Source organism: Tachyglossus aculeatus, chromosome X3, assembly GCF_015852505.1.
Source record: "Tachyglossus aculeatus isolate mTacAcu1 chromosome X3, mTacAcu1.pri, whole genome shotgun sequence".
Lineage (NCBI taxonomy): Eukaryota > Metazoa > Chordata > Mammalia > Monotremata > Tachyglossidae > Tachyglossus > Tachyglossus aculeatus.
Window position 1 is genome coordinate 24,495,775 of NC_052099.1, and position 22,709 is coordinate 24,518,483.

At 41.4% G+C, this 22,709-nt stretch overlaps 1 protein-coding gene across 3 annotated transcripts in view; it reads left to right on the plus strand.

Annotated features, from left to right (window-relative positions):
• The window catches only part of CTNND2 (catenin delta 2), a 483,758-nt gene that overhangs the window by 416,672 nt on the left and 44,377 nt on the right, over positions 1 to 22,709 (plus strand). For 2 of the 3 annotated variants that reach the window (XM_038770310.1, XM_038770312.1), the window contains one exon: positions 6,699 to 6,876. In XM_038770310.1, coding sequence (XP_038626238.1) covers positions 6,699 to 6,876 — 178 coding nt within the window. The remainder of the gene's footprint in view (positions 1 to 6,698; positions 6,877 to 22,709) is intronic. The other variant, XM_038770311.1, reaches the window with a different exon arrangement.

The window sequence follows — 22,709 nt, forward strand, 5'->3', positions numbered from 1 at the left end:
CAAGTGCTTAGTACAGTGCTCTGCACACAGTAAGCGCTCAATAAATACGATTGATCGATTGATTGCTGTTCCCCTTCAGGGAGTCATGACCAGGAAGAGACCAGGCCATGGGGAGCAGCAGGAGAGAGAAGTGGCCAGCCTTCGCCAGCCCAACTTCCCCAGTGGCAGGTGACTTTTTAATGGCAAGGGACCTGACTGGAGGCTGGCAGAGAAGCAGGTTTCCCTGTTACCCTCCCTCCCCACCGACAGGATGCCTGCTCTTCCTTCCCCAGGTTTCCTGGGCAGACCTTCCTCAGTTTCCACAACGCTGCCGTCACCACTTCTCCATCATTACCTGAGGCCCTGCAGACTGTAAGCTCATTGTGGGCAGGGAATGCATCTCTTTGTTGTTATATCGTACTTTCCAGAGTGATTATTACACAGTACACAGCGCTCAGTAAATTCGATTGACTGGCTGGCTCTTAGATCATCATCATCAAGCATATTTATTGAGCGCTTACTGTGTGCAGAGCACTGTACTAAGCGCTTGGGAAGTACAAATTGGCAACATATAGAGACAGTCCCTACCCAACAGTGGGCTCACAGTCTAAAAGGGGGAGACAAAACCAAACATACTAACAAAATAAAATAAATAGAATAGATATGTACAAGTAAAATAAATAAATAAATAGAGTCATAAATATGTACAAACATATATACATATATACAGGTGCTGTGGGGAAGGGAAGGAGGTAAAATGGGGGGATGGAGAGGGCGACGAGGGGGACCTTTAAAATTTAAGTTTATGAGAAGCCACATGACCTCATGGCTAGAGCATGGAAATCTGAAGGACCTGGGTTTTAATCCCGACTCCGTCAGTTGTCTGCTGTGTGACTTTGGGCAAGTCACCTAACTTCTCTGGGCCTCAGTTCCCTTCTCTGTTAAATGGGGATTAAGACTGTGAGACCCATGTGGGACGTGGATGGTGTCCAACCTGATTACCTCATATCTGCTCCAGTGCCAAGTACAGTGCCTGGCACATAGTAAGTGCTTAACAAATACCACAAAGAAGTATCATCTTAAATGTTTCTAGCTAACCTTCCATAAATAATCCCGATGGATACAGCTTCATTTTGGGTAGAGGTTATGAGAACAATCAAAATGTTCTTCAAGCAAATCAATAGTTGCTTAGTGTGTACACATATTTCTAAAATACAGATTCAGTTTGCCACTAAAAAGAAAAATTATCAACTAAATAATGCCTTTCAAAAGACAGATTACTTATTCACCAAACAGGTGTTTCTTGTCTAAACTCATGTTAGAGAATGATTGGCAGGTTTGTGAAGGAATCAGGGAAAAGAGCAGACGCACATGAAATGTGTGCACTTGTCTTGATTGTTTGTCAATGGAATTGCCGACCCCTTGACCCAAGACATCATATACTGCCCATCAGAGGCTCATATTCAGTTCCATTACTGTTTTGCTTTTTTTGTTCTTCTTATAGGGTCAGGGCCATCACTGTTTTCAAAGGCCCAGTTCTGTCAGCTTTCTTAGCCCTCTGTCATTCTCTTCCTCCTCCTCCACTTCTCTCCCTGCCAAATCAGACACAGTTTTTACCCGGCTTCCTATTTGATGACTTGGATTGTGGGGATAAATTGTGGTTTGGCTCATTTTATGCTCTGTTTTGACCTCATCCTGCTCTTGTACTGGCCTCCAGGGATAGGGTTCATCTCATACTACCTCTTGTGTAGAGCCTGAATTACCTAATCCTGGCTAAAGGAAAAAACAACAACAAAAGAGCCAGAAACTGGACAATCTCTAAATTGCAAGCTCACTGTGGGCAGGGAATGTGCCTATTCATTGTTTTACTGTACTCTCCCTAGCACTTAGTACACTGCTTTGTATAAAGTAAGCACTCAATAAATTTGATTGAATGAATGAATGAATGAAATTGAATAAATGAAATGCTTCTTCTACAGGTCTGAGTTTGCAAGGGGATCATTCTTACCATTAAAGCTCTATCTAGTTATAATATAGATCATAACCATAAGAAACCAATTTGCTTCATTAGCACACAACTTTCCAATAATCATATGTGGCTATTTTTCAATCAATCACTAGTATTTATCAAGCAATTACTATGTTATTGTAATAAGTGCAATAGAAGTAGAGAAATTATTCCTGACCACAAGGAGCTTACAATCTAGTGGGGAGGCAGACACTAATTTTCACCCTTTCTGGTTGCATTTTTTTCCCTCTTTAACCTGGTGAAAATGTAATGGATCTGGAAAATTAGTCTTGTTAAAGACTTTCTCCAAGCCAATAATGACTCTATGCATTGCATCAGTTGGAGAGAGAGAGAGGGGGCACAGTCCAAGAGAGAAGCTATCACTTCTTGGCTTGAGCATCTTAAAATGTGTTGTTCTTAATATGGGAGTGAATCTGTGGCAATTTGCGCAAGTAGATCCATGTAAAAGGAGCTACCTAATATCCTTTAGGTAAAGCCTGTTTTGAAGTGTGCACTTTTGCCCAGGTAAGTAATTTGTACTGTAAATGTTGCTGACTTCAACAGACATTGTTCATATCAAACCAGTAAGATTCTCTCTAAGCATCTCAAGTTCGATCAGTGCCTAGTTGTGTTCTTTACCTCTAAAGTTCTTGGCCATTCCCCTCCATCTTTTCATCCATTTCTATAGATGATTGGGACATTCAAAATCTTGTAATAATAATAATAATAATGATTGCATTTGTTAAGCGCTTACTATGTGCAAAGCACTGTTCTAAGTGCTGGGGGGATACAAGGTGATCAAGTTGTCCCACAGGGGGGCTCACAGTCTTAATCCTCATTTTACAGATGAGGTAACAGGCTCAGAGAAGTCAAGTGACTTGCCCAAGGTCACACAGCAGACCTGTGATGGAGTCGGGATTCGAACCCATGAGCTCTGACTCCAAAGCCCGGGCTCTTTCCACTGAGCCACGCTGCTTGTAGTGACTTTGCATTATCCTGAAAGTTTCCTGAATAATATTTTACCTATTTCTTGCTTAAAATTAAGATTCTCTCTCTAAATATTTCTTTTTTCTGAAAAAAGAACTAGGTAGGTTTGATCAGACTCATTCTCCCTAATTTCAGCCTATCACAAATCTAAAGGCCTAAAATATGGCTTTTTTGTAATAGGGAAAATAGTTAATTATTTACAATGTTTACTCTATTATGACTACAATACGGTGGCAGATTAAAAAGTGAAATGTAGAAATAAAGTACTTGAATAGCATATGCACTTTATAAATCTGAAATCGGGGTTCCTGCTCAAGGTCAAACATCTTATATTCAATTCTGACAACTAAGGAGCATAGCTGTGCAGTAAAATATTTCAGTGTGCACAAGTGCAGGAAGCACTGGAAAAAGCCTGAGAATCAGAAGGAACTAGGTTCTACTCCCGGCTCCGCTCCTAGTTTGTTGTGTGACCTTAGGCAAGTCACTTTGTTTCTCTATTCCTCAGTTCCCTCATCTGTAAACTGGGGAATAAGACTGTGAGCCCCATGTAGGGTAGGAACTTTGTCCAACCTGATTGTTTTTTTATCTATTGCAGTGCTTATACAGTGCCTGGTACATAGTAAGCACTTAACAAATACCTTAAAAAAATGTGCATGTTTGAGGGATTCTGGGGCAGGTGATTGTCATAGCAAACTAATAAGTATAGAAGAAGCTCAATTTCAAATTTTTTCCCCAAAACACCTTCTCTAGTCTCACAAGAGCCCTTTTTCTTTTAAAATATTAATGACTGAAAGTATTTTGTCTTGATTAAATTGATGGGCTAGCAAGATGATAAAGGATATTAGCCATAAGATTGATTTTTCACAATAACCATCCATGGTTTGCCCCTCTCCAATTTTAAACTGTGACTTTTCATTCAGAGTTTTGTTTAGACGTCACCGTTCAGTTTTGAGACTGTCAGGTGGAAATGAAAATGTGGTATGATGGCCATAGACAAAGACAATTACTTCCAAATATGCAAAACACAGTTTCATGTGCTATGCTTTTTAACAGAGAGAATTGGGAGTTTGTCAAAGCCTCTCTATTTGAATGGTCTTGAAATAAAACAAGCCATAACTGCTTTTGGAGACATTGGCTTAATGAGTACTAGGGTAAGAGATGGACAGTCCTCAGTTTTCAAACTGCAGTGTCTTTCTATTTCTAGCTCTCCTGCGATTGCTCATATGATTAATACACTATCCTGAGTTTCCAGCCTAAAGTAGTATGACTAGATAACTTTGATGTTATGATAGGGGCTAAATCACCATGACAGACCTGTGGGCTTTTCTAAGTGGGAGGGCTGAGCTTCTCATCCACAGTAAGAAAAGAGTCCACTCGGGGAAAAAAAAAAACCAACTATATTTTATGCTGTGCCGAACAGTTATTTTTAACCTTTTTTAAATGGAAATGAGCTTAAGCTTTGGCCCATGAGGGAAGAAATGACTAGCGTGCTTCTTTAGATCCTGCATTCAGTAACTCTGCTTTCCTATGGGTGAAAAATTTAGCATTGCTTTGGTTGAAAACCAGGAGATTAGCAATATGAGTTGTTTGGATTTTTACTTAAGTTCTAAAACAGTATTATTCATATCCACCTTGTGTCTCACCTTTTAACAATGGCAGTCTCAAGCTTGGAGAGCTTGTATCTTGGTTTCATAAAGCCCAGGGTAAAACATTTTAATTTGACAGTGCTATAGTAGTAATAGTGATATTTTTAAGCACTCACTCTGTGCAGAGCACTGAGAAAAAGGACACAAGTGGGAATTAAAGACTCAAAGAGCTCACAATCTACGCGTATAGGTCGGGGAGAGGACTGGACAGAGAGACTTTGGGACCAGTGACTCAATAGTACATTAAACAGCAATAAGAGACAAGGACAAATGCATATCAGAGTTGATAGGAAGCTGTGGCTAGAAGAACAGAATTTCAGGCTCCTAGTGTTGAGTCCATGGTATACCCATAGTCACAGCAATGGTTACCACAGCCACTAAATTTCCTGAGATTTTATGAGGCTTCTGTTCTCTTTTCCACAGAGATGATGGAAAGCAGGACATCATGGGGGGCTCCTTGATGGTTTGGAGGAAGGCCAGTGTAGCTGGCTGGAGCAAAGAGTGTGCCGGGGTGGCAAAGAGGAAAGAAAGTTGACTCAGCCACATTGGAGGAGAAACAAGATGAAGCAGGGAGTGGAGGCCGCAGTTTCTGAATATTTTGCTCGGTCTTTGTGAAGAGATGCCATAACAAAAGACTCTTATAAATAATAATAATAATAATAATGGCATTTGTCAAGTGCTTACTATGTGCAATGCACTGTTCTAAGCGCTGGAGAGGATATAAGGTGATCAGGTTGTCCCACGTGGGGCTCACAGTCTTAATCCCCATTTTACAGATGAGGTAATTGAGGCACAGAGAAGTTAAGTGACTGAACAAATGCATCAATGGAATAAACATCCTCTAGACTGTAAACTCGTTGTGGGCAGGGAATGTGTCTGTTAGATTGTTAGGCTATACTCTCCCAGATGCTTAGTACGGTATACGGTACACAGTAAGCACTCAATAAATATGATTGATTGGTACATATTTAGGTGAGTGGCTCATGGTCTGACATGACCAGAGAGGTGGGGCTGGTCAGGGAGTATCTCCTGGAGGAGGTTTTGATTGGCTACCTGTGAGTCAAGAACAAGAAACAGTTGGGAGGAGTGAAAGCAAATATTCCTTAAAATTACATCAGATTTGGAGAGGTTGGGACAGAGAATGGTGAGGTTAAATGTCTAATTGAACGTGGAGAATAAGAAGGAGAAAGAGGAGAGAGAGTGTGTATGTATGCCTGTGTGTGTGTGTGTGTGTGTGTTGTGTGTGTCTCATGAGGGAGAGGGTGTAATTTCCCTTATCTGACCCAAACAGATTGGTTTAAAAATCTCTTGTGTATTTCCCCGTGTCTTCCCCTGACTATTGTAGTTTATAAAAACTGCATTTGGACACACTGGCTTGTATAATTTTATTTTAACAAATTTTTTTGAATTAGAGCTTTTACAACACCATATGCAAAGAAATTTAAACAGGAAAGGAATTAGGTTATGACCAGATTTCTTGGAAATAGAATCTGGCAACTAAACCCTATTAACGTCACAGTTCTCCTTTAGATGCGAAGCAATATTAGCTACAAGTAAGATGCTAGGTAGGGTGGGGAATAAAGAAAGGTGCTGGTATTCCCTCATTCTCCCCACATAAAAATGTAGCCTACCTCCCCAGGAGCAAATGTCAAGGGCCCTCTTCAGGAGCTGGCTCTGTCCACCACTTAGTTTTCATCCCTTTTGGTTTCAATCTCCCTTCACATTTAAAATTTAGTTTCTCTTCTCCCTTGCATTCCTGGCTCCTCCTCCTGCTTATTTTTGATCGTTTACTAGCACTATCACCTCGCCCTTCCACTCCTGCCCTACAGGGTATCACCAGTGAGCATAAATCTGGGGAATGAGTTTGCCCTTTCAGAAAAATATCATTATGAGCACGATAAGATTAGCACTTATTGGTCCTCAAAGCCAAATGGGTTTCTTAGGTGAACGATTTATCAAAGGCATTTGACTTAACCTTGCAAGTAGTGTTTAACTCACCTCCTTGAATCTTGTTCACAGCAATCTAAACAAAGACCAGTTCAGCGTTTACTTATAGGATTTTCCACTCTTTTTTTCAGTGTCCTTCGTATTCTGTCTTTTTACAGTGGTCAGTGTATATCCGGGCTGCCGTCCGCAAAGAAAAAGGCCTGCCCATTCTGGTGGAACTGCTGCGAATAGACAATGACCGGGTGGTGTGCGCAGTTGCTACGGCTTTACGGAACATGGCCTTAGATGTCAGAAATAAGGAACTGATAGGTATGTTGTTTCCAAACCATTTTTCCCAAGTTTGAGGATGAATTGGTTTTGCATTAGATTACATTTTGAAAACTGATGGTGAATAGTGGCCTAGTGGGATTAGATCTTGGGACCTAATTGGGATTAGTCCCAACTCTGCCACCTGCCTATGGGGTGACCTGGTGGAAGTCACTCAATTTCTCTGTCTCTCAGTTTCCTCATCAGTAAAATGGGTATTAAATACCTGCTCTCCATCCCCCGTAGATTTTGAGTCCCATATGGTACAGTGCCTGTTTCTAACCTGCTTAAATTGTATCTATGCCTACACTTAGTGTGGTGCATAGTACATATTAAGCACTTAAAAAAATACCACAGTTGTTGGTACTCTTATTGTTATCACATTTCCCCGCTCTTCTTGTTCTACACCTTTTTCCTTTGTCATAAGTTAAAGTTGGGGGAAAAAAGCTTATCTATTAGTTAAACGTTTCAATTTATGCTAAAGTTTCAAATGTATAACGTGTTATATTCAGTATCTCACACACTGCCAACCCCCTGTATCCAGTTTTTGTTGCTTATCATACCAATTGATCAGTAATACCAATTAATCTATAATGTTTACTGAGCCCCTACTGTGTGACATACTAACCACTTAAGAGTACAGGAGCATTAATAATCACCACATGCAGATGTGGAGCTTCAAGGAGCTTTCAACTTAGTGTATAATATGAACCTATTTGATTAATTTTCAAGAGGCAACAGTATCTGAAAACTTTGAATTTTTTTCTAATTGTATGGTTATCATTAGAAGATATTGACTATTTAAACCCTGGCTACTTTTCAGTGACTCTGTGTTCCCCTTTTATCTGAAGTCTTTGAGACGGAAGGGGACAGCAGAGCTTAGTAACTTGACTGTATCTATTGAGCACTCACTGTGTGCAGAGCACTGTACTGAGTGCTTAGGGAGAGTACGATATGACAGAGTTGGTAGACATGTTACCTGCACCCAAGGAGGTTACCGTTTAGAGGGAGAGAAAGACATTAAAATAAATTATAGATAGGTACATAAGCACTCTGAGGCTGTGGGTAAGGTGAATAAATTGTACAAATCCAAGTGTGAGGGCAGTGCAGAAGGGAAAGGAAGTAGGAGAAATGAGGACTTAGTTGGGGAAAACCTCTTGGAGGAGATATGATTTTAATAAGGTGGGAGAGTGATGGTCTGTCATATATGAAAGAGGGAGGGAGTGCCAGGCCACAGGGAGGACGTGGGCAAGAGGTCAGTGGCCTGATAGACAAAATCGAAATACTGTGTGTAGGTTGGTATTAGATGAGCAAAGTGAACGTGCTGGGTTGTAGGAAATCAGAGAAATAAGTTAGGAGGGGGCAAGGTGAATAAATGCTTTAAAGTCTATGGAAAAGCTTTCTATTTGATGTGGAAGTCAATGGCTGACCACTGGAGGCTCTTGAAGAGCGGGTTAACATGGACTGTATGGTACTGTAGAAAAATGATCCAGGCAGCAGAGTGAATTATGGACTGTAGTGGAGAGAGAAAGGAGGTAGGGAGATTTGCTAGGAAGCTGTTAGTAGTCTAGGTGGGATAAGAAAAGGGCTTGAATCAGCATAGTAGCAGTTTGGATGGAGAGGAAAGGGCAGATTTTAGGACTGTTGTGAAGGTTGAACTGACAAGATTTGGTGACAGATTGATTCAATGGGTTGAACCTCTGTACAATCAATACTCTATGTTTTATCTTTGATCAACATTCTTCTCTCTGTACCAGCCATATAGTGCTTTATTGAAACTTTGGCGAAACTACAAACTCATAAGCTTAATGTCCTTGCGGATCCTATAGGGGGATTGGCAAAGGACAGTACTTTGGGGCAAAACATGGAGCTATAAATGATAGATCAGTTTTGGACATGCTACTTTTAAGATTGGTTTTGATGATGTGTGTTGCTTGGTATTACAGGAAGGGGTATTGAGTCTAGACTCATTACATGATATTCTGTGGAAGTTTGCGGGGAAAAATGTAAACAATCCAAATAGAAATGTATAGTGGGCATTGTTGGGGGGGCGCAGTTTGAAATAACCATAGTTTGCACCGGGAAGGCCGTGTACGGAAATGTTGGAAACAAATGTGTGAGTCTCGATACTTTCTGAAAAAATCTGTACTATCACAAAGTGTTTGTTGAAGGGGCCAAAAAGCTGATTTAAGTTAACAGGGAACAGATTTTAAATTGCAATTTGTTTTTTGAGCTCCAAGTCCTTGTAACTGCACTTTTGTAGCTGTTGAAATTCTAAGATACTTGACAGGCTGCTTTCCTGAGGTGTCACTTTTCTGAAGTCAGAAGGCTGGGCGCTGTACTACATGTTATATGATCTGACAAGATCCCTTCTTGAGTTAGAAAGCCTGTCCCATTGACCCTTACAAGAGGGTGGCTACCAAGATGAGGTTGAAATATTCTATCCTTCCAGGCTTGGGAAAGGTCTTAGAGGACAGTGCTTGGGATGGCAGCCCCATAGCTCAGGCCCTTACATATCAACTCTCTTTACCACCTTCTCCCAGCTCGTACTTTTTACTCCTTCCAAGCTCTCACCTTCTAATTGTACCCCACTCTTGAATCTCGAAATCTCCCTCTTCCAACTCCTGGCACACTTTTCCCCACGTGCCCAGCTCTGCATACTTTTCCGCCCACCTTCCCATCGCTACCCGAGCTTCTTTCATAGGCCGGTGGCACATCGGCATGATCAGATCGGGTGGGGAGAAGGATTATGGAGAAGAGCTGGCTGAGGAATTCACACTGGTTATTCTGTCAGTTGTGACGTGCCCAGGTTAACTGACGATTGCCCAGGAGCGATCCTGATCTCTTAGCTCGTGGAAATCACAATGGAGTGACTTCTTTAGGTCGGAAGATTGTGGTAGAATGAGGCTGACTAGAACGTAAGCAATGCGATTACTGGGTCAGACCAGCGGTCCATCTGGCATTCTGTACCTGACAGTGGCAACAGGATGCTTGGATGAACAGTGTGAAGATTGCCTCCTTGACATTGATCCTAATGTTTAGCGATGTACCATTTAACAGGCCTAACTTTTCTCTCTACATCCCTAACTTTCCCACCCATTAAGAACATAGTGACGCGGACTTCAGGGAAAAAATGCAGCAGTGCAGAAAAACACAACCTTCACCTTTGTACAGCGGGGAAGGGATTGTCGATTGTACATAGACTTTTCAGCCAGAGCTGCACACAGGGGTGAATTCTCACTGACAGCAGTGGCATCTTCATCTGTAAAGGTACAGTTCAATTGAGACTCCCAGGATTGGGAGTTTCACCACTTTCATCTAGAGTAGTCGGTCATCATTCTGAGTTTGCCCTCAGTTGTTTACAACATGATCTATAACAATCCCTCGCACTCCTTTGATTTTTATCTCTACTAATACTTTTAGGGCATGAAACTTAAACTTTGCTGCGAGATATTTGGTGGGCTAGGTTAAGCGACAATAAACAGTGTGGTTTTAGTCACTTCCCAGTAGCCAAGAGAAGGGAAAGGCCCATGATGCTTCTGGAAGGAGGTCACAATGAGTGACTGGATTGGAGAATTAGTGTGGGCTGACCAAGCGATGGACACCGCAGTCTTCTCCCTCAGATGTGTGCCTCGATTCTCCCCTTACCTGAAAATAAGTAAATTATTTTCTTTAAAGCCCCATTTGGCAAACTCCTCTTCATCAAATTCTATTCCGTCATCAAACATTGCATTACTAACAGTGAAGTCCTCTTCACGTTTGCAGGTGTGACCAATGTGTGACTGCTAATCCATTCCACATAATGTGTCTGAGGAAGCTCCTGGCAGTTTGGGGGTGTTTTCTGTTTGCAGGGCTCTGCACCTGACCCATGCCCCTCTTTCCACAAATCTACTGGGGAGCCTTCCTAGCATTCATAACCAGAAGGTCTCTGCAAGGCTTGAGTTCTGACTGGGTCCAGACCCACAAAGAAAAAAGTGTTTCTTCTCTAGAAAACAGCTCTATGTGCTAGAGTCTCTGAGGACCAAGGTGTATTTGCCCCACTATTTAAATATCCCTTTTATCTCACTTTCACAGAAAGTATCTGGGTCAACTGAGCATAGAGTTCTTTAGAGTATAAAAGAAATAGCCCTGTGCAGAGATTTGCTCTGTTCTCTTCCCATCCCACCATGTCACTAGGCCGGTTCAGGCTCCCTCTGCCAATCTCCTCTCACTTTCCAGCACTTCCTGGCCTCTTATGGATACATAGAATATTAGATGATTCCCTGGCCCTTTAGCCAAATATAACGATAATGAAGGGGCCAGCAGCCTAAGGCTATATTTCACCATCCAGCTTTTTGTGTCTTTCATGCGTTTTGCTCAACTTAACTTGCAGCTCAATGAGAAACCCAAGAAAGTAAAGTAAATTATGAATATATCTAGCAAGTCACTGACCATATTTATAGTGTCTGTCCACTGGGATTGATATGATTACAAGTAAATATGTGATGTTGAAGAGCTGGTCATAGAAATCCATTTGCCTCTGAATCCTTATTTCTATAGACTATAACAAATATGATATAAATTAAACAATTTTATTTCAGGGAGCATTATAGTAGTAGCAACAACAAATGTGGTATTTGTTAGCATTTACTATGTGCCAAGGGGCAGATACAAGATTATCAGAATAGACACAGTGTCCGTCCCACTTGTGGCTTACAGTTTGAGGGGAAAAGAACAAGTGTTTTATCCTCATTTTACAGATGAGGAAAATGAGGCACAGAGATGTCAAGTTATTTTTTCTAGGTTCATAGAGCAGGCCAGTTGCAGAGCTGGAATTAGAATTTGAGTCTCCTGAACCCTAGTCCTGTACTAAGTGCAAAGCACTGTACTAAGTGCTTGGGAGAGTACAATACAACAGAATTAGATATGTTCCCTGTCCCTAATGAGCTTAAAGTCTAGGGAGGAGCTTGCGATCTAGAGAAGCAGGTTAAGCAGCATGATCTAGTGGAAAGAGTACAGGTCTAGAAATCAGAGGACTTGGGTTCTAATCCTACCTCTGCCAATTGCTTGTTCTGTGCCATTGTGCAAGTCACTTAATTTTTCTCTGTGCCTCAGTCACCTCATCAGTAAAATGCGGATTAAATCTTCCTCTCTCCAGTTTAGACTATGACCCCAATATAGGGCAGGGACTGTGTCCACCCTGATAAAGTTGTATTTATTCCAGAGCTTAGGATAGAGCTTGACACACAATAAGCACTTAACAAATACCGCAAATATATTATTAAATGATCAGACCATAATAAAATGAAGCAATGATTCAACTGGATGTTTGAGGACTCAGAGCAAAATTCCTAACTGGAGGTCGGGATCCATTCAACTCTACACTAGTTACGCTTGTTGTTGGATCAAAATCCATGAGAAATTGGGAAGACGAGTCCTATATTATGCCAGTTTTTGATCCCTGGCATTCTTAAATTCCAGACCTTGAGTTTGAGTGGAAATGTCTTACTACTGTCTGTAGAAAAACAAAGCAGAATATAAATTTCTTATTTGAAATGGAAGAGAGTTCACCACATTTTGTTTTATGCGACATGCCTGTCTTTGAACAAAGTCATGTCAGATAACTGCTTTTGAAAGGTGGCATATTACAAGATAAAAGTGACGTGGTGCATCCTGTTGGCATTCTATTGCTGAAAAGCCAGCAAATGACATCTCCTTGCTTCAAAGATGTGTCACCGAGTACTGCAACCCCTATTATTCGGTTTGCCCATCTGACCTAAAGTCAGAAGTAAATGTAGTTTGACAGAGTGCCCAGCGAAAAGAATGAAGATACTTGATTCTTTGTGAAATGTGGCAGCCTCATTATCTTTCTGTTCTCTGATCGAGGAGCCTCTGAAACACTGAAACTCTGAAACACTGGGGTCAGTGTTTCAGGACAAATGCAGGCCCTTTTGGTTAGCCAATGAATGAATGAATGAATGGAGGTACATCCATTGGATGTGTTTAATTGGAAAGGGCTCTGCCAACTTCAAACCTGTCAGCACACCAAGGAGTTGTTTTTCAAGGTACACAATGTGGAGTGGAATGTCTGTCACACATTGGTCTTGCAACCACAACTGCACACACCCTCAGGATTTCACTTTGAGTACTGCATTCACTCATTCATTCAATCGTATTTATTGAGCGCTTACTGTGTGCAGAGCACTGTACTAAGTGCTTGGGAAGTACAAGTTGGTAACATATAGAGATGGTCCCTACCCAACAACGGGCTCACAGTCTAGAAGGGGGAGACGGACAACAAAACAAAACATGTAGACAGGTGTCAAAATCGACAGAACAAATAGAATTAAAGCTATATGCACAAGCTACTGCAGTCTTCAACAGTGGACTTGAATTAGCTAAATAGGAGTTTGCTTATGGGGCTATGATTTTTTGTGGTATTTAAATGCTTACTATGTACCAAACAAATAGGTAATAATAATAATAATAGCATTTATTAAGCACTTACTATGTGCAGAGCACTGTTCTAAGCGCTGGGGGTTACAAGGTGATCAGGTTGTCCCATGGGGGACTCACAGTCTTCATCCCCATTTTACAGATGAGGGAACTGAGGCACAGAGAAGTTAAGTGAATTGCCCAAAGTCACACAGCTGACAATTGGTGGAGTTGGGATACGAACCCATGACCTCTGACTCCAAAGCCTGTGCTCTTTCCACTGATCCATGCTGCTTCTCTAAGTATGCACAAACATATATACATATATACAGGTGCGCTGGGGAGGGGAAGGAGGTAAGGCGGGGCGGGGGGAGGAGGAGGAGAGGAAGGAGGGGGCTCAGTCTGGGAAGGCCTCCTGGAGGAGATGAGCTCCCAGTAGGGCTTTGAAGGGAGGAAGAGAGCTAGCTTGGCGGATGTGCGGAGGGAGGGTATTCCAGGCCAGGGGGAGGACGTGGGCCGGGGGTCGACGGCGGGACAGGCGAGAACGAGGCCCAGTGAGGAGATTAGCAGCAGAGGAGCGGAGGGTGCGGGCTGGGCTGGAGAAGGAGAGAAGGGAGGTGAGGTACGAGGGGGCGAGGGGATGGACAGCCTTGAAGCCCAGGGTGAGGAGTTTTTGCCAGATTTAGATATGGTCCTCAGCTAGTACCTCTAGGTACTAGAGTAGATACAAGGTAATCAGGCTGGACACAGTCCCTGTCCCACATGGGGTTCACAGTCTCCATTTCCCAGATAAGGTAAGGGACTTGAGGCAGAGAAAAGCTAAGTGACTTGCCCTAGATCACGCAGCAGATAAGTGGTGGGTTCATTCATCCAATTGTATTTATTGAGCACTTACTGTGTGCATAGCACTGTACTAAGCACTTGGGAAGTACAAGTTGGCATCATAGAGAGATGGTCCCTACCCAACACCGGGCTCACAGTCTAGAAGGGGGAGACAGACAACAAAACATATTAACAAAATAAAAGAAATAGAATAGTAAATACATACAAGTAAAATAAATAGAGTAATAAATCTGTACAAACATACACATCTACTTTGGGGCTGTTGTTTCGTTTACCTATCCGGACAATCTGCTTTGGCAGACTAGTCATTCGTCTGATTAAATCCAGGTAGAACCCCTTCTTCACCAAAAATTGAATATGTGTGTGTGTGTGTGTGTGTGTGTGTGTGTGTATACATATAATATAGCATATACAGATGCACAAATTCTAAGGGTGGAGTGTAGAGCTGATATGACTGGGGTGTTGGGATTTAACTGGTAATGGATATTTTATTGAAGAACCTTACTGCCCCCATTTTATATTTTTGTTTGGCTGTGAATTGCTAACTTGTACCACCTATCTGCCCACCTCTGCTCTAAAATCGAGGTCAAATATGGACCTTTTTGCCTTCGGATAGTTCTACTTATCATTCCCCCTGCTTTGCAAGATTTATCCCAAAGCTGTCTTCAGTAGGTTGAATGAGAGAGGATGGAGTTCAATCATAAGAACTCCTCAAGGGATTCTAAAAGTCCTCGAGGCAGGGCTCATTGTTTGTTTTTCCTTCTTGCCTGGCCTATCCCGTCTCTCAGATGGTTTGTAAGTGCAGTGTAGGTGAAATGTGGCTGTAAATGACCCCTGGGTACCTCAGAAAGTTAAGTGTACACGTTAATCTAAGCAAGGACTGAATTAGGATTGAAGAGAAAGGTGTTTGCTTCTGGGATGATTTACATATGATTCTCATGAGCCATTTTCACATCTGTTGGGTTGGAGTTACAGTTCCCTGAAGCAACATTCCTTGCAGAAAAAGTTGAGGAGCTCTCAGGTGTGAGATGCCATACGCAACTTTGGGATTAGGTGTATTACAAAGATAATAAAGGGTACAGTTAATTTTATGGTGAATCATATTTTCATATCTTTATACCATATGTTACTAGTAAGATAATAAATAGAGTATTTAAAACCTCCAGGGGGCCAATTAAACAAAAATAAAAGCAACCTTCATGACAACAAAGCTGCCCAGATAATTTCTTCAATGTGAAAGTTTTACCTGCTTAAAGGCTGTGTGTGTTTGTGTGTGTGTGTGTGTGTGTGTGAGTGAGAGAGAGATTGAGATTTATATGCCAATCTGCTTTGGTGGATATTTTTGTCATGCAGATATCTCTATTTCTGTACTTTGGAACATAATCTCAGGTATACAGTGGTAACAGATACAGGCATTCTGTTTCCAACGGTATGGTACTTAAGTGTCATTTGGGGGGATCACATTACCAATGGAGGACAATGTTTCCCATAAAGAGCAAGGTCTGTGGAGTCCCAACCAGCTCTAAAAAGGTTTTTACTCCTGCACACGGATCCTAGCCCACTGGTAAAATGGGAGTGCTTGCTGAATCATTCCTTTCCTATAAAATGGGAAGACTTTAGTCTTTAAGAAAGCAGGACTGTTTTATTAAACAGTTGTGAAGTTCAACCAGTTGCCCTACAGTGTGTCTTTTCACTTGGTGTTTTGGCTGGAATGTTGTTGGGGATTCAGGGAACATTCTTCCGACACCACGCATCTCTCCAGGTAGAACTGGATGCAGCGTCGGAAGAAACTTCAGTCAAGATGTGTGTTATAACTGAACCAACTGTATAATAAGATGAAAATGTATTTGGAGAGCCCATGGACGCGAACTCTCCAGAGGAATTACTATTTTCGAAAGCAAAAGTTTTATCCTCTCTTCTACATTGCACTGCAGCAGCCTAAATCAAGTACCAGGAGAAAAAAAAAAAAAGATCTGGCCAACTTTCTTGTGAACCCCAGACAATCCCAGGTATACAGTACATTTTTGAAGGAAACATTTGAGATGAGGCTTCTCAGGAAAGATTTGGCTGTATTACCCAATGTAGTTAAATCCATTCTCCTTCCTTGGGATTGAATTAATATTTGTCTCATCCTGAAGAGCTCAACCTCTTTCTAGGAAGATTGAAATTCTTCGCATTCACCTATAGTCTATTTAAGCATCTTTCATGCTGCAGGATCCCTCTGATAATCTACTCTCAGCTAAAAGAAACTTCAAAGTCAAGAGAAAAAAATGATTAAAAAGGGAAATCGAAAAGCACAGCAAGGACCTGTGACTCAAACTTCAAATGAGACAAAATTGTTTAGGCATTTTTCCTTTATGATTCCAACTCCATTGTACTGCATTAAACAGAATCCCTAAGAGGAGCTAAGCTACTCAGGTCCCCAGTTTCATCTCATTTTATTGGGTTTCTTATGTTCCTAAATAGTGAAAATAAGGCAATTCATGCAAGACAAAGTAGACCAAAGTGAAGTTTCAGTGGTAGAAATCTTCACAGTTTATAAATCCACACATCTTCGATACAGGGTTGCAACTGTCCTCAGTATGTCAGAGTTCTGATGCCCCATGAAGGATGATTATAAGAACTTAAACATCAATTATTGGCATATTTCTAGAGAAGTACACATCTTTGCTGTTGGCTGCTGCAGCGGTTGTGGTGGCTGTGAAGGGACACTTAATACAGTATAGTGCTGGGGTAGATAGAGAAGCAGTGTGGTCTAATGGATAGAGCATTAGCCTGAGAGTCAGAATGACCTGGATTCTAATCCCGGCTCTGCCATGTGTCTGCTGTGTGACCGTGGGCAAGTCACTTCGCTTCTCTGGGCCTCGGTTACCTATTCTGTAAAACAGGGATTAAGACTGTGAGCCCCATGTTGGACAAGGACTGTGTCCAACCTGATTAACTTCCATCTACCCCAGCGCTTAGTACAGTGCACATACCACAATTATTATTGTACAAGCTAATCAGGTTGGGCACAGTATGAGTAGAAGGGAGAAGAGGTTTTTAACCTCCATTTTACAGATGAGGAAACTGAAAGACTGAAGTGTTACTGTACACTCCCAAGTAGACTAAAGTCATTTTATAGTTAGGTTTCCTACCGATGACAATACTGTAGGTGTGCTCCATAAGCACTCTGGACTGTTGACAACATCAAGTATCCTGTTATTTTGAAAGAAAAAACCAGGTCTCCTTCAGTATTGAGCTCATTTATTCATTTAGACTGAGTTAGATTTTTTTTTCCCCCAATTTGGTCTTTAGTGTTTCTGTCGGATGGAATCGAAGGCAAACAAATTGGATTTAAGGTTTGGAAAGCCCCTATCAGTCTAAGCCCAAGCTTCTTCTTGTACTTCCCTGATTCCCAGTGAGGCTACTAAGGTTAACTAGGCAGCCTCTGGTCCATTTTTCCCAGGCGAATGGCCCATTGCCCTGGCCAAACTCCAGTATGGCTAATCACTTTCTGCCTCTCCAAATCCCCTTCAGTTTCAATTAGCCTTTGCGTCCCTCTGCACTTATCGCCCCTAACTACTGCCTGGTATTTCTGTGGGTTTTAAACAGCCGCCATGGTCGCTTCTGGAGGTGGCATCATTTCTAGAGGGTGACTGAATTACCATATAAGCAGTTTACTGAGCAATCTGGGTCCTAACAATGACAGGAATAATAACTACAGGATTCTTTTAATGGTATTTATTAAATGCTTAGCAATAATACTTATTATCATGATACTTGTTAAGCACTTACTATGTGCCAAGCACTGTTCTAAGCACTGGGGTAGATACAAGGTAATCATCATCATCATCATCATCATCAATCGTATTTATTGAGCGCTTACTATGTGCAGAGCACTGTACTAAGCGCTTGGGAAGTACAAATTGGCAACATATACAGTCCCTACCCAACAGTGGGCTCACAGTCTAAAAGGGGGAGACAGAGAACAAAACCAAACATACTAACAAAATAAAATAAATAGAATAGATATGTACAAATAAAATAAATAAATAAATAGAGTAAAAAATATGTACAAACATATATACAATATAATCAGGTTGGACACAGTCCCTGTCCCACATGGGGCTCACACTCGCAATCCCCATTTTACAGATGAGGCAACGGAGGCCCAGAGAAGTTAAGTGACTTGCCCAAAGTCACACAGCAGACATGTGGCAGAGCTGGGATTAGAATCCAGGCCCTTCCGGCTCCCAGGCCCGTGCTCTATCCACTAAGCCACGCTGCTTCTCTATGTGCCAGGCACTCTTCCAAGCGCTGGGGGAGATACAAGCTGATCAGGTCGGAGACAGTCCATGTTCACATGGGGCTCACAGTCTTAATCCCCATTTTACAGATGAGGCACGTGAGCCACAGAGGAGGCCACACAGCAGACAAGCCGTGGAGCCAGAATTAGAACTATTCCAGAATTAGAATTGAGAAGCAGCATGGCATAGTGGAAAGAGCCCGGGCTTGGGAATCATCATCATCATCATCATCAATCGTATTTATTGAGCGCTTACTGTGTGCAGAGCACTGTACTAAGCGCTTGGGAAGTACAAATTGGCAACACACATGGGCTCTGCCTCTGATCAGCTGTATGACTTCGGGCAAGTCACTTGACTTCTCTGTGCCTCAGTGACCTCATTGATTGAAGTTAATCAATTCAGACACAGTCCCTGTCTCATGTGGGGCTTAGTCTAAGGGAGAGGAAGAATAGGTATTGAATCACCATTTTGAAGTTGAGGAAACTGAGGCACAGAGAATTTAAGTGACCTGCCCAAGGTCATGCAGCAGACAAGTGGCAGAGGCAGGATTGGAACCCCGGCCCTCTGACTCTCAGGCCCATATTCTTTCTATTAGGCCATGCTGCTTCTCATATAGTCTTTCCCTAAATGCTTATAAATCTGAGTAATTTTTATTGAAGTAGTCAAAAAACAAATTTAACACTTCAGTACTCTCATCTGATTTTCAACAAGTGGAAAAAATAGAACTTCTAAAGGAGGACCCCACAAATATGCTATCCTCTGTACTTAATTTGTTTTTAGAAAAATTTCCCAACTCATAATTGAGATTATATTCCAAGTCTTTACTGGGTGACCCACATACAAAAAGTTAAGTAAATACTTGACCTTGCTGTGTATTTCAGTTATTTCAAATATTTAAGGAATATGTTTCAGACACTTATCATCTGACAGAGACTGGTTTTATGAATCTTCAAAAATTTAAACTTCATTGAAATGTGGTAATATTCATTGGTGTCACTATTCATTCATTGGAGGGACCATTAGTACCTCAAACAGTAACTAATTAGTCATATACTGTATCGAGTGTCACGTGTTCCGTAGGGTCCAATTATAGTAAAATATTAATCAATTACGTTATAATGTATGTTTTCATTATCCAGTTTAAATGTAACACACTAGACTATAAGCTCCTAACGTCAGGGATCAATGATGTCTACTCTTCCAGAGAGCTTAGTAGAGTGCTCTGCACAGAGTAAGTGGTCAATAAATACTGTTATTTGGAAGAAATTGTCTGCCAATTGCATTTGAATACTTACTGTGTACACACCACTGTACTAAGCACTAGGGAGAGTACAATATAACAGTAAAAAGGCACATTCCCTGCCCACAGTGAGCTTATAGCAATTGGACACTCTTTCTATAACGTAATTGTCCAGTAGTATAGCACAATCCACATGATATCACAAGTAATTGGAAGAAATTGTTTTCTATATGTCCATGGTGTTGATCAAACTTGATCAAGACATTTCCCAACTTGTGCCTCAGCCATAATGTGTTTTCTGAATGAGTGAAGGGAGTGTTTGATGTTGTGGAGTACTTCGTGTTGCTAAGTGTTTTTCTCAACTTGACAGTATTTACTGTAGCAAACTAACACGTGGCAAGGATGTAAAGCATTCTAATTGGGGTTAGATCAGTAATAAAGAAACTCGTATTGAAAAATATCATTCAAGCTGATATCTTCGAGCCTTCAATTCCCTAACCCATTAATTCCCCTCGAATCAGTGGTTACTATAACATTGCTTTCCTATGACAAGATTTCTCAAGAATACTATCACATGATAGCAGAAATGACTATGTATCCTGTCGAAAATTTTTATTTACCCTGAAGTGGCACTTATCACTTACAGAATCTAGTGTTTCTGTGCTTTCTGCTTAGTTATTCCTCAGATCAGCCTGGAAGCAAAAATATCCCAGACAAGTTGGGGAAATAGGCGGTTTTTATATATGCAGTTACAGGTATTAGTTTTTCCTGTCCTGGGGATCAAATTATCTTCCTGTTCCACACCATTTCATTTCATTTTGTAAGTGAAACTTGGAAGTTAATAAGAAATCCTTGAAACTTCTAAGCAGGGAGAAGAGAGGATGGGAATGAAGTCAGGGATAGGAATTGAGTGACATATGCAATGGATGCTTGCAGTTGGCTGAGATGATGTTGCTTTCAGCCTGTCTCCCCACCAGTGGTTTTCCAGGGTTCCTTAACCTGCTCACTCTTCCAGTGATTTATTTCCAGGATTGATGCACAAATAGTATGAACAGGAGGCCGGGAGAACTCGATATTTTTTTCCTAGGTTGCTGTGACTCACTCTACCTAGGCATGTTTTGCAAGCCGAGTACCATATGGAGTATATGTGGTCACCTGCATTACCAAGTAAGAAGGCTAATGATGTAGAAATAATTTACAGTTTGACAGGAAACACCCTTTCCTCCAGCTTCTTCACCACTGAATTAGAAGTATCTTAGCCTGTCTGGACTTTCAGAAAGGGAAATGAGTTCCTTCCATAGCCCGAGTGATTCTTCAAAGTCTAGTTTGTCTAGTTTCTCTCTTTCTCAGAAATCACTGTTGACTTCAACTTTTTTAAAAATTCGAACATCTGTGGATCCTGCACTAGATCGTAAGGTCTTTTAGGGCAGGGATCAGGTCTACCAACTCTATTGCAGCCTCCCAAATGCTTAGTACAATACTCACTCAGCCCCCAGTAAGCACTCAGTAAGTACTCCTGATTGAATGCAGCACTATTGTTGTTGATACTCAGTAATAATTCTAATTAGACAGAAACAGAAATAGAAAAGATTGCTAGCTCCAGTCACGAGGTGCAGACAGAGGGTTTGATTTTGAAGATGCTGCGGCAGAGTCGCTTGTCTTCATAGGGCCTGGGTTTTCCAATGGTTTAACTTATTGCTTGTGACCAACAAACTGTCACCCAGATAATTTACCTACAGGAGCCAGAGTTGCTATCCTGCTGAAGCCCATCAGGGTGTTCTTCCATCCCTAGCCTCTTTGGGAAATGGGAACTCTAAGCTTCACTACGCTCCAGCCTCAAGCAGAGCAAGCATCCAACTTTCACACCCTACCCTCTTTTCTAGTATCCCCATGTCCATCTTCCTGTCCACTGCTGCAGGCCTCTCTGTCTCTGCCCCTCATTTTTACCCCAGCTTTGCCCCCAAGACACCCCAAATTTTCTCATCTGTAATATGAAGATTAAATACCTCTTCTCCTGCCATCTTAGACTGTGAGTCATATGTTTGATAGGCACTGTGACCAACCTAATTATCTATCCCAGTGATTAGTACGGTGCTTGGCACATAATTGGAATTTTACCAAAAAACATGGTTATTATCATCTTCAGTGTTTATTGAATGTTTTCTGCAGAGAATGGAAGTAGGAGCTTGAGGGAATATTAGGTAGAGGTCAAAGCAAACTTTCTTTGCTCTCAAAGAGCTTACGGAGACAGGTGGACTCAAATTGTAAATGTACAGTATGTAAAAGTGCAGTAAATATGGGCAATTTTACATATCTATGAATGAATTCCTGGTCAGGTCTACCCATGATTGCTAAATGGGATTGATGGGATGACAGAGCAAGGAAGGTGGGAAGCAATCTAGATTATAAACCCCTTCAGGACATAGACTGTGTCTACTCACTCTATTGTGCTCTCCCAAGTTCTTAGTATAGTGCTTTGCACATAACAAGCATTCAGTAAATACAATTGATTAAATAAGCACAGAATGAATGCCTTTGGAGAAGCTGTCTTTATCTTTGCCACATCTAGTCTCATGTTCTTTCATTCATTCATTCAATCGTATTTATTGAGCACTTACTGTTTGCAGAGCACTGTACTAAGCGCTTGGGAAGTACAAGTTGGCAAGATATAGAGACGGTCCCTACCCTGTCTTTTCATTCTGTCCATGTGCCTGTAACTGCTATAGGAATGCACACTGAAGATGCAGGCACTATCCAAATTGTTCTACTTATTAAAATAAATGATTTTAATATTCATTTCTATAGCACAACAAAGCGACATAAAACTGGAATATATGCTTTGTAATTCAGGATAGATTTATTCTGTTAACTCCTCCACACAGAATTCCCTCTGTGGCTAATTAATAATGCATAAGCAGTACAATACGGCAAGAACAGCGCTCACAATTCTCAGGAGGATTATATTTAAAAGACACTATCAAGTGTTTGGGATCTGTGTTTATAATCTAAAGCACTTTCATCCATCCACAGTGATTTTTAAATCAATTTTT